Genomic DNA, 11,728 nt, shown 5'->3' on the forward strand with positions numbered 1-11,728 from the left:
AAACATTTGTTCAATCTAAATTACATGGCATCACTAAATTCAGTTTTTAAAGGCAGCAAATGCAGAAAATCTTAGTGTTAGTGTTCAAGCTCTTGTTTCAAGAAGACACTGTTGGAAGATTTCAGCTTATTCAAAACTGCGTAGTTAAGCTGCTTGACCAAACCAAAAAGAGAAGGCATACGAGTCCAGTTTTAGCTGCTTTTTAACAATTGATACTATGGTATTTTTCAATGTTGCTTTGCATTTTTAGCTTAGGAACTTTCTATTTATTCAAGTTGTACAAGCTACTCCATTAATTACTTCAAAAGTTTTTTTTTGTTTTTTTTTTGTTTTTTTTTACTGAGAGTATTTTTGACTTATATTTTGTCAATTTTGTGCTTTACTTTTGCACATTTTAATTTCATGTACATTTATGTTTTTTCTTGTGTACAATCCTTTGAGCGGCATGAATCATAAAGACTCGCTTTATGACTGCACCATCTTTCTTTTTGCAGAATAGTGGGGTCACGAGGCAGCCACGATGAGAAGGCTGATGGCATCTGTGCTCCACCTGATGGTCACTTTAACAGGTTAGTGTTCAGTTTCACTTGACAAATAAGAATTGAAAATGTACAAGAAGATTCTTCACATGTTTTTTTTTTTTTTTTGTTGTTGTTGTTGTTGTTTTTTCCAGAAATGATAAATGGGATGTGAAAAACAGAAAATTCTTATTGGTACCCTTTATAAAATTTTCAAATATGCATTATTTATTCCAGCAACATGATCTTTCACTAAAATGTTGAAAAAAACAAAAACATGTTTTCAGAGATGCCTTTTTTTTTTACCAACTCATCATAAGTGCCCCATTTAATACCTGCAATCTTAAAAGTCTTTTATATAATTTCACAAGACTGGAGCATAAAGAGGAATCTCTATGCATTCATCTTTGCACAGTTTATCTAGATCCTCCAAAGTCTTGAATTAGTTCATGTACTCTCGTCTCTCCAGACTGTCCCTCAGATGTTCTAGAGTAGAAACAGGCTGACAGGATCACAGAAAGATCCTAGAAAGTCTGATCAGTTTACAAAGCAAAGCATTAACTTATGAAATTTATTCAGTTACATTTACTTTAAGGAAATTATTCAGTGTGCCAAAAAGTAGGGTGAAATTTGTTCATTAGCCTATGACCTTTCCCCCCAATTAATAAAGAACTTAAAGAACTGATAACACTTTAATTCTTCAAGCAAAAGATAAATGATGCTTCTTTCACTTTGTATCCATCGGTCTCTGACACGTCGTCTTCATCCTCCCTCTCAGCTGCTCCAGACCACTCACATCCTTCAACAGCCATAGATGGGACAGGATCTGACTTACATTGTTGATTTAACCTCTGAACTTCATCTGCTATCTCTTTGACACCCCCTCCTCCCCCCTCTTACATACTGACCTCATGTCTTGTTGCCCAAACTGCAGCTTTGGTGCGTTTCTGCCCAGACGTGTGCAGCCTGGAGATCACCCCTGATGACAAAGAGTTTGTCCTGGCTCGAGGCTCGTCTCTCACCCTAACGTGCTCCGGCTCCAGCCAGGCAAAGTGGGCGCTTAAGAAGGACGATTCAACTTACTACCTGAATCAGCTAGATGAGAATATGAAATCGAGATACAAGATATTTGAACCTGATGCCACGTCGGTTGCTCTGAACCTAACAAGTGTGAGTTGGATGCATACTGCCGTGTATCAGTGCTTTGACGATGTTGCCGACGAGATACAGGAAGTGGCAGTTTTTGTCCCAGGTAGGGTACGCCTCATTTCTCGTTAGTATTAGTACCTCTTGGACTAACTCCGACTGTCGACTTACAAGTCACCTCTTTCTTCAGATCCTGAAGTTTGGTTTGTAAAGAGCATCCACGGCATGGTGACGAAGACCAGTGAGGAAAGCGTCGTCCCCTGTGTGGCTACCAACCCAAACATCACTGTCATCCTGTATGAGAGGGACACAAACAAGCCCATTAAAGGGCATTACGTACCCAGTGAGGGGTACCGGGCGCGGCTGGAGGACAGAGCGTACGTGTGCCGTGGAGAGCTGAACGGGGAGGTCAAAGAGTCTCAGGAGTTTAACGTCATCAGCATTGCAGGTTGGAGTGCAGTTCAAAACGCCACCCACTACCAGACGCCCACTAACACTCGCATTTTATTCAGTCCAAATCGAAAACCAAACTATTGAACTTAAAAGTCAAAGAAGCACTGCGTTTTGGGTCTATATAGTATGTTTTTTGTTTTTTTTTTAGGTAAAAATTCTATATGAACAGTTTTACAAATCATTGATTGAAGATCATACCAACATTACAGCTGTTTTAATAATAATTTTAAAAAAGTGCTGCCATTAATTATGTAGATGAATAGATCAGCCTTTGTAGGTCATTGTGTACTTTTTTTTTAAAGATCTTAAGAAACTAAACAAGAGCAGCCATAGATCAAACACTGCCATAAATCATTAAATGAGAATATTGTGTTAAGATGTTCATTTTAACTGTTTTTTTTTTAATTATTTCTAATTATTAAAGTTTCTTCACCAAATAATTTGGTGACTGAACCAATTTGCCATCATGCCTACTCTGCCCCGCAACCTCTCTTTCCAATCCCAGTGGCCGAGGACATCAACCCTTACATCAACAGTTCAAAGACGGTCCTGAAGCAGGGCGAGCCGCTGACTATAAACTGCACGGTGCACGGAGTGGAGCTGGTGTTTTTCTCTTGGAATATTCCACACACCGCGGTGAGTAGGAGTGGAGCAGAACAAGCGCTTTTGTTCTGCAGATTTCTCTCTGGCCTCATGACCGAGCCCAGATGGAAACAAGCTGTAGCGACACGCCTCAGTTTGGATTCTCTGGTAATATTGCTTTTAAAAACATTCAATGTTGACCAAGTGATCATTTCTTCACACAACATTTTGTTGCATGTTGGGAAGCTCCGTGTTTTCAGTATGTGTTTCAGCTTTACCTAGCAAACCATTGTGTTTAAGGTTGAAGTGATTGTCTCATGCAGATGTGCGACAGATTCCCTTTTGCTGTCATTGCCCACAAAAGACACACACGTTTCAATCATGTTTCTTTTTGGAAAATGCTTTTGCTGATTGTATTTGCACTTGAAAGTTAGATTCTCCAAGTTCCCAGTGAGAATGACAACAAATACCCTTGCTTAAAAAATCAAAGATGCCCCAGATTTAATGTCCAAAATGACTGCTGTGCATACGAAGCAAAGTGAAAGTTGCAGCAACAAACTGTTTACTAGCTTTTATGTTTCCAGTAGAGAACATGATTGCTAAAAAGGCATTAGATGAGAGGAAATGAGAATGAAATGACAGTCGTATTTTGTTTTGTTCCTCCAATTTTAAAGGTTTTTCAGGTTGAGCCAGAAACGTATTTCTCCCCAAAGATGCACTCCTGCCTGACCTTCCCTCGCACCACGATGGGGCACAGCGGAAACTACGTGTGCCACGTCCAAGAAGTGGTCGTGGGCGTCACAGCTTCTGCAAGCGTCAACATCACCGTGCTCGGTTAGAAACACACACAAAATTCAAACAAACGGATTATTATTGTGCCTCACTCACCACAAAAAGAATAGTTGTTATTATCAACACTGGGAGGTAAAGAAGAGAGACGACCTGTGTGTGAAAGAGGCAAAGAGCGTTTTTATTTATTTTTATGGATTGGACCTGAAATAAACTTTTTGACAAAGAAACACACCTGCAAATCATAGCACACACCAGCTTTATATAGACTGTTGGTGGAAACGTATTTAACCAGGCACATAAAGTCACCTACTTACAACAGCAGGTTGAAAGCCAGTAAAAACAAGGTTTCTCACGCTGCACAATTTCTTCTAGACTCCGTCTCTTGACCGTCACTGCATACGCTTTGGGTCTATGAATGCTTACTCCAGCTGCAGTGAGGCATGGGGCGTGTACAAAAGCTTTAAATAACTTGAACCTTCAGGTTCGATGGAGACAGAGGTCCAGGACATATTTTAGTTTTAACTGGACACATTAATGGAAAAGAAGACCATGTCCTGACAGCAGCAGTTAGCAATGGACACAGATATTACCAGCTACTGTTTTTAGTAAAGGAAACACAAACAGACCCAAACAGAAATAGACCCAACTTAAAACAGCTGATCTGTTATTTTCATTGGTTTTATTGCTCTGTTGAGATGAAAGACGCCTCATATGGAAGTCTGTTGCTGTCCCTATAGAGTTTTTCTGGTATGTAACACATTATGGTGAGGTGTCTTTGGCCAAAAACACATTTACTTCAGCAGCACTTTAAGCCAAAATAAAATCCAATCAGAACCAAAGGATTCAGCTGGTACACCTTGAATTTGACGAATACTAAAAACAGACTTGAGTGAATGTTGCCCATTAGGTCTCCAAATGAATATTTTCAAACTAGCTCTTGAAAAGTATGTATGTCCTTTGAATTTTACACACACAAGAAAAAACAATAGTTACACAAATATGTGTAATATTAATAAAATACATTGACGTTTCTAGTTGTAACATGACAAATATGCCCAAATAGTATGAATAGTATCAACTGTGAATAATTTAATAGATAGACTGGCTTTAAAATCGAATTGTTCTTTCCATTTGTCCTGTTAACCAGAAAAGTTTGCACTATTGTTATTTAAATATTTTTTTTCAGTAATACCTGTAAAGTATTTTCAATTTCTTTATTCTTTGAGAGCCACTGACACACACAAAGGCCCAATATTAGCATGCAGAACTTTGCAAATGTAAAGACTTGCAAATGAGTTTTTCTGAAAGGCAGCAATGTGAGCTTTCTCCAAGTAGGACCTTGGTTCAAATCCCTGTGAGGGCTTTTTTTGGGTGCAATTTGCATGTTATTTTAGGTATGATTAAAATTTGCATTTAGGTGTAAGTATCTGTATGCATAGTTATTTGCCTTATATTGATCCAGTGAACTGGTGACCTGCCATGAGTATGCCTTGCAACCAGTGGAGGCACTACTCCTCAAATGTTTATCCATCAATGGATGAACTGACAAGCAAAATGCCTGATGGCTTTAACAGATTAAATTGATATCTGCAGAATAATTCAGTTATTTACGTTTTTCATACTGTAGATCATTCACCCGCTGACCTGTTTTTCCATCAGAACACGGCTTTGTGGAGGTGAAACCTGCTCAGCGGCAAAACATTTCAGCCAAGCTCCAGGAGAACGTGGAGCTGAGAGTGGACATCGAGGCCTACCCTCCCCCTCAGGTCCGCTGGACCAAAGACGGGACCACCATCAGGGGAGACAAAGCTATCACCATCAGACAGGATCATGAAATAAGGTAGAACATCCACCCTGAGCTTGCAACTGTGCCGTGTTCCTAGAGACACAAATGCAACAAAGCTGCGATACGAGGTGTTTAATATCCTGTTTGATTTAAGCAATCCACACATCTAGCTCCTGTCAGTCAGCACACAGACCTCCTCAGAGAGAAATACAATACTCTCCAGAGGGAGGAACTTCATCTGTCATCACACAGAAACCATAAACACCAAATACCTGTCACAACTCCCTAATGCCTTTCAGACAAATGGCCCACAAGGAGCTGTGCTTTTCCCACTTTACACACTCTCAAATGAAGAAGTAACCTCGGTAATGTGTAAATCATATACTGCATAAAGGATACAAAACAACAATAGTTTTTTTCTCCTCTCAATAATTAATGGAAAAATCTTTATTGGCAACACAATGAACAAACCTTTGAGTCTTTGAGGTTGAAAGGATTTCTTGCTCATCCTCCTCATTTGCTCCCTCCATGGATTCTCTTTCAGATTTAAGTCAGGATTCCTTGACTATTCCATAATATAAATATTTTTGTTTTCAGTCAGAAGAAACATGCTGCTAAGACTGCTGATAAGACTGGGTTCAACCTAAATTGTTAAATGTCAACGTAGTGGAGCTGGAATGCAAGCCAACATGAAGTCATGCAGGACAAATTCACTCACACTGCACTTTCAGTGCTATTCGTTAACCAGCGGAGACCAATGATGTGCTTTGAAATCCTCCGTCTTCTTTTCATGCTTGTTTTGCTTCAGGTATGTGACCATTCTCAGCCTGGTGAGGGTGAGGACGGAGCAGAATGGCCTCTATGCGGTCATCATTTCCAATGGAGACGACAAAAAGGAAGTTCTCTTTGACCTGGAAGTCCAAGGTGTGGAGATGCATTTGATGCGTTCTTTTGTTCATTTACTCATGAATGAATCCAACTATTTAAAAAAAAGTGTTTTACTGACTTTCTAATGTCTGCTTCAACCTTTTACGTGTAGTCCCTGCTCAGATTAAAGACCTGACCGACCACAATCTCCCGGGGATGAGCGACGTGGTGACCTGCCTCGCTGAAGGGTTTCCAGCTCCGATCATACAGTGGTACAGCTGTGACAGCATGCTCAAGTAAGTCGCTACACCACTCCTGTAATGTCACGGAACGAACACTAGAGGGCTGACCTTACTCGGCTCACTCTCTGAGCATCTGTTTTGATTTCAGCTCTTTGTTGATGCAGCTGGCGTGATTTCCCTGCTGTCCTGCTTTAGGTGTAGCAACCGGACAGCAGCATGGCAGCCGCTGAAGCCGCATCCGGAGGTGGTGAGCATCCAAACCAATGTCAGCTACAACCAGACGCGTAAAGTCAGCGTGGTGAAGAGCCAGGTGACCTTCCACAAGCCTCAGCAGGTCACAGTTCGCTGCGCGGCCGCCAACCAGGCCGAGCACGTCAGCACGAGGGACGTCAAACTGGTGTCCAGCAGTAGGTGTCCCCGGGAAATGTTTGTTTGTTTGTTTATTTTTAAGTAACTAAATAGTTTGTACATCGTTAAAAAAAATCTGAAATAAAACACAAGACAATAGTTAATCACCGAAATGGCACCCTTGGTACCAACTTTTGTTAAAAGTTACCACTTTTGAATCACAGTGTTTTCTAGGCCGTCTCGAATGTTTCCGGTGCTTCTTTTCTCTTGCAGCGTGGTTCTCCCAGGTGGCAGTGCTGGCTGCTGTTCTGGCCTTAGTGGTCATTGTTATTCTGTCGATAATCATCCTCATCGCTATATGGAGGAAGGTACAAACATGCACGAAGCCACTTATGCCAAAAATAATTATTCCGAGGACACATTTACAAAGAGAATATAGTAGAGATTATAAAAAGATTTGTGAGATTTTCCCCCGTCTTTGACCTTTCTCTCAGAAACCTCGCTATGAAATCAGATGGAAGGTGATAGAGTCTGTGAGCCAGGATGGACATGAGTACATTTATGTGGACCCCATCCATCTGCCCTATGACCTGGCCTGGGAGATGCCCAGAGAGAACCTGGTGCTGGGTGAGTCCTGCCTGCAGCGCTACATCTGCTTAAACACTGACGATGTATGTATGGATTCATTAATTTTAATAATCATTAGACATGACGGTACACTTCACCTAAAAGCCCAAACTGATTGAATTTCACTCATTTATATAAGTTAAGGTAATGCAAGGCATTATAACGGCACGTGCCACAACATGAAAGTTTTTAAAGATGTTCAGCCTTGATGGAGGTGTCATTTACACTTGGTGCTTTTTGAGAGCTAAATGATCTATTAAACGTCTTTGTAAACATGTTTGTTTATTTTAAGGTTTCGGGTCTCAGTAGCTTTCTCTGTTCATTATCTTAGCCAGCAAAAGGCTTGTGATATAAAAACTATATTAGTAACTAGATTCTCCAAACCTTTTTAGGCAGCAATTATCAGCCATTTTTTTCAGCTTTTCTGAAAATATAAATAAAAAAATAAAATTAGCAGGTCTTCAGAAAATAGTGGAGGGATTTTCTAAAATCGATTTTTTTTCTATCTACAAAACAACAAAAACAAAATACTGATTGTTTTGTTAAAATGTTATGTATTCTTTTATGCATTTCAGACCCATTTCTCCATTTCAAATGTAAAAAAAATCATCAAAATTATTATTTAAGATTGAATTAGATCCAAGTGAAGACATCAAATATGTAAAAATGCCCTTTAAAATAATAACTATGAACACCTACAAACAGTCATAGATGATTTATTTTATAATTGAACTATTTTATTAGAAACAGCAATATAATCTAATGAAAGTGTAATATTTCTTCCCAATTTTATTGATGACAGGTTTACTAAAAAAGTTTTAAACTGATTTTTTTGTTTGAAAAATCTGTTGTGCTTATGTTTCCGTCTTCTGTGGTTGCAAAAAAAAAACATTTCCATCCCCTTTTCTTGCTCTAAACATATTGCTCTTATTCTTCCTGCAGCTCAAAGGAAAACAGACAGCTTAAACTGGAGGTGTCCCTCCAAGGCTTTAGTTATGTTGGTGGTTTGGGTTTTCTCCATGCAGTCAGCTTCAGCATACAAAATGAAGCTTTTGAAACCTGTCTCACTGGCATCGGTCCATCTTCGCTCCTAAGCTGCTTTTTTTATATAGTTTTCTTGTCAGATGTTTTCTCTAAAAGTTAGAAACCGAGGTGCTTAGCCTTCTCACTCAGACATCCACTTACGATGAAAAGTCCTCTTTGATCCAACATAAACACTTTAAAATTCAGTTTCCTTTAAAACATTTAAAGAGAGTTACTTATGCTGAAATTATAATGAAGTGGGGGTTTTTTTTGTTTGTTTTTTTGTTTTCCCTTTTGGTCCGATGTGTGCTCCATTCACTCTGCGTCCCACTGAGTCCTTCTTTGTGTTTCAGGTCGCACGCTTGGATCAGGAGCATTTGGCAGGGTGGTCGAGGCAACTGCGTACGGTCTCACGCATTCCCACTCCAGCACAAAGGTGGCAGTGAAAATGCTGAAATGTAAGAAACACAAAGTAATAAAAAGAAAAGAAAAAAAAAAACAGTGCAGAACCATGTGCGTAGTTTGTGTGAGCTACAACAGGAGAGCCCTGTGTGGCTGTCAGATAATGTGACACCAGCTCCGTGTTCCTGTGAGCTCAGAGAGATCCGCGGGCCCGCTGAGCTTTAGTTTTGCTGCCAGCCTCATTTAGGTTTTAGCTCGCAGGTTTTTGAGGCCGTTTGGCAGAAACACAGCGACCCCTTGCTCTCTCTGTGCTAGGTTCTCATATCTCACACTGCTGTACTTTTAAACATGTTTTCACTCCTGTTTCCTGTCTGCTCTCATCCAGCCACAGCCAGGAGGAGTGAGACTCAGGCCCTGATGTCCGAGCTGAAGATCATGAGTCACCTGGGACCTCACCTCAACATTGTTAACCTGCTCGGAGCCTGCACCAAACATGGTGACCTTTACTATGACAACTGGTCAAATAAAATTATATTACACTGGCTGTTTTGTAAAGGCAATGCAGGTGTTTGATGAGTATAATAAGCTCTCTTTTTAAGAGAAAGTGGTACCTTTAGCTTTTATCGCTGCTTTTGCAAAAGTAGACATTTTTTATATACTCTTTCAGAAAACTCAATGTGTATTTTTTTATGTACCCAACCAAGAGAAATGAGTGATTGGTAATAATACACGGTTTTCAAGGATTTTTCAAACGTCCTTCTCTCACAAATAGAATTGCACTGTTTGATTTAAATGCAAAACAATAACCCATGAATAAGTAGAGCCCTGCAATTTTCAATTGACTTGAAAGTTGATGCTCACTGCCACTCTGCACACAGTCAGGATTATGCTTGAGCTGTTTTGCAAAAAACAGGAAACAAGTAAAGCCTGTAGATGCTTAAAGCTGGTAGAGACAAAGCCCATGAATCTCACCGCTGCTTACTGGCTCTGAGGTTCTTAATGTAAATCCACGCCACACTTTTTAGATTTTAATATTAAAAAAAAAAATGCCCAGTGTGTATCTTTTCATTTTCACTTCACAGTCACATAAAAACTTTATCTGTCAAATAAAATCACAAATTTAAATTTGTGGTTGCAAAGCTGATGCTTTAATGAAAACTTTTTTCCACAGAACCTGAAAAATACTTGAAACAGAATAATGCAGAATATATTTATGCAACAGTAAAGTAAATGTGGGGGGGGGGGAAACCAATTTTGAAATTTATTGGGTGGAAATTTATGGCTCAAAAATGACAAATTGTCTAGTTTGTGTTCACTGTAACTCCCGAAGCGATCTCTGAGGCAGTGCCATTAAATTTACCCTTTGCAAGAAGTCATAATTTTCTTTTATGCACTTAGTGCAGAACAGAGGTTTGCTGTTGAATCTAATGAGACCAGAAGACGGCTTCTAAGGGCTTCTTAGAACAGCTGGATTGTACAGAATACCATTGGGCGTTGCATTGTTTTTCAGATTCTTATTTGTAGAAAAATGTTAGAAAGATCATCATTTTGCTTCTGCTTTAGAGCTATGCTCGACTTTGTGTTGATTCAAAAGATTTAAGATGGGTTTTTTTTTTTTACTAGACACTGCATTACAAGAGCCTTCCTTTGTGTATTGTGTCAACACCTCTTTCTTTCTGCTTCTGCCTCTCAGGCCCTCTCTACCTGGTTACTGAGTACTGTCGCTATGGTGACCTAGTGGACTACCTGCACAGGAACAAGGACACCTTCCTGCAGTACTACGCTGAGAAGAACCAGGACAGCGGCTGCATCATCTCCAGAGGAAGTACCCCTCTCAGCCAGAGAAAAGGGTGAGAGGAGCAGAGAAAATGCATTCAGAGCTGCACAGTCTCCATATTATCCATAAAATTCTGCCGTTGCAAGAGATATAGCTCCACATAGATCGGGGACACTCCCACTCATCTCGTGACGGCGATTGTTACAGATGTTGCATGTGATGGGGGTGGCTGCTAATTGTGTCACTTGACTGGCCTTTTTTTTTTTTTTTCCTTCCAGTTATGTGTCCTTCGGAAGTGAGAGCGACGGAGGATACATGGACATGAGCAAAGACGAGCCTTCCTTCTACGTGCCCATGCAGGAGCAGCTGGACACGATTAAATACGCAGACATCCAGCCGTCCCCGTATGAATCCCCCTACCAGCAGGACCTCTACCAGGAACAAGGTGTGACTGCGGCCTGTCCCGTAAATGATTTCATTAAAGCAACTCTGGAGAGTAGTGGGGAGAATTTGTTTTCCAGTTACACAAAAGCATGATGAATTCTGGATCATGAGCACAAAGCAAAAAGAAAAATTTTTACAAACGACCGTGACGGATATGAAGTGGAGTTATCCAGTGACTTCCGGTCGCTGGTCATAGTCGAGAAATTTCTTTCTACATCAGACAATGCGGTTTATTTAGGACCAAGCGTACAAAAGATTTAAACAATATAAGAAGCACATGAGCGTCACATCGTACAATCTCACTGGAGGTCAGCCCGTTGTGAAGCCTCCTTTGGTCTCCCATTGATTGTTTCTCCCCGTTTCCTCCTTAAGGTGGGGGCAGAACGGATCTGGTGATCTGCGACTCTCCCACCCTCACCTACGACGATCTCCTGGGCTTCAGTTACCAGGTGGCAAAGGGAATGGACTTCCTGGCCTCAAAGAACGTAGGGTGTTAAACATAATGTTTCAAATTAAATAGTACAAATAAGGCCTGAAACTTGATGTACTGACAGGTCAGGTTTGATTGAAACACTTTGATGTTTCCACCACAGTGTGTCCATCGTGACCTGGCGGCCAGGAACGTATTGATCTGTGAAGGCAAGCTGGTGAAGATCTGTGACTTCGGCCTGGCCAGGGACATCATGCATGATTCCAACTACATCTCCAAAGGCAGCGTAAG

General features: G+C 40.5%; 1 protein-coding gene across 2 annotated transcripts in view; it reads left to right on the forward strand.

Annotated features, from left to right (window-relative positions):
* The window catches only part of LOC103135514 (platelet-derived growth factor receptor beta-like), a 33,457-nt gene that overhangs the window by 15,468 nt on the left and 6,261 nt on the right, over nt 1–11,728 (forward strand). The window contains exons 2-18 of one of the 2 annotated variants that reach the window (XM_007548284.2): nt 495–569; nt 1,453–1,770; nt 1,855–2,112; nt 2,623–2,753; nt 3,374–3,533; nt 5,151–5,331; nt 6,086–6,201; nt 6,317–6,440; nt 6,582–6,793; nt 7,008–7,102; nt 7,229–7,361; nt 8,738–8,842; nt 9,172–9,282; nt 10,480–10,636; nt 10,842–11,008; nt 11,380–11,492; nt 11,601–11,723. In XM_007548284.2, coding sequence (XP_007548346.1) covers nt 521–569; nt 1,453–1,770; nt 1,855–2,112; nt 2,623–2,753; nt 3,374–3,533; nt 5,151–5,331; nt 6,086–6,201; nt 6,317–6,440; nt 6,582–6,793; nt 7,008–7,102; nt 7,229–7,361; nt 8,738–8,842; nt 9,172–9,282; nt 10,480–10,636; nt 10,842–11,008; nt 11,380–11,492; nt 11,601–11,723 — 2,553 coding nt within the window. In that variant the 5' untranslated portion in view covers nt 495–520. The remainder of the gene's footprint in view (nt 1–494; nt 570–1,452; nt 1,771–1,854; nt 2,113–2,622; nt 2,754–3,373; nt 3,534–5,150; nt 5,332–6,085; nt 6,202–6,316; nt 6,441–6,581; nt 6,794–7,007; nt 7,103–7,228; nt 7,362–8,737; nt 8,843–9,171; nt 9,283–10,479; nt 10,637–10,841; nt 11,009–11,379; nt 11,493–11,600; nt 11,724–11,728) is intronic. The other variant, XM_007548286.2, reaches the window with a different exon arrangement.

Source organism: Poecilia formosa, unplaced genomic scaffold (assembly GCF_000485575.1).
Source record: "Poecilia formosa unplaced genomic scaffold, Poecilia_formosa-5.1.2 Scaffold26, whole genome shotgun sequence".
NCBI lineage: Eukaryota > Metazoa > Chordata > Actinopteri > Cyprinodontiformes > Poeciliidae > Poecilia > Poecilia formosa.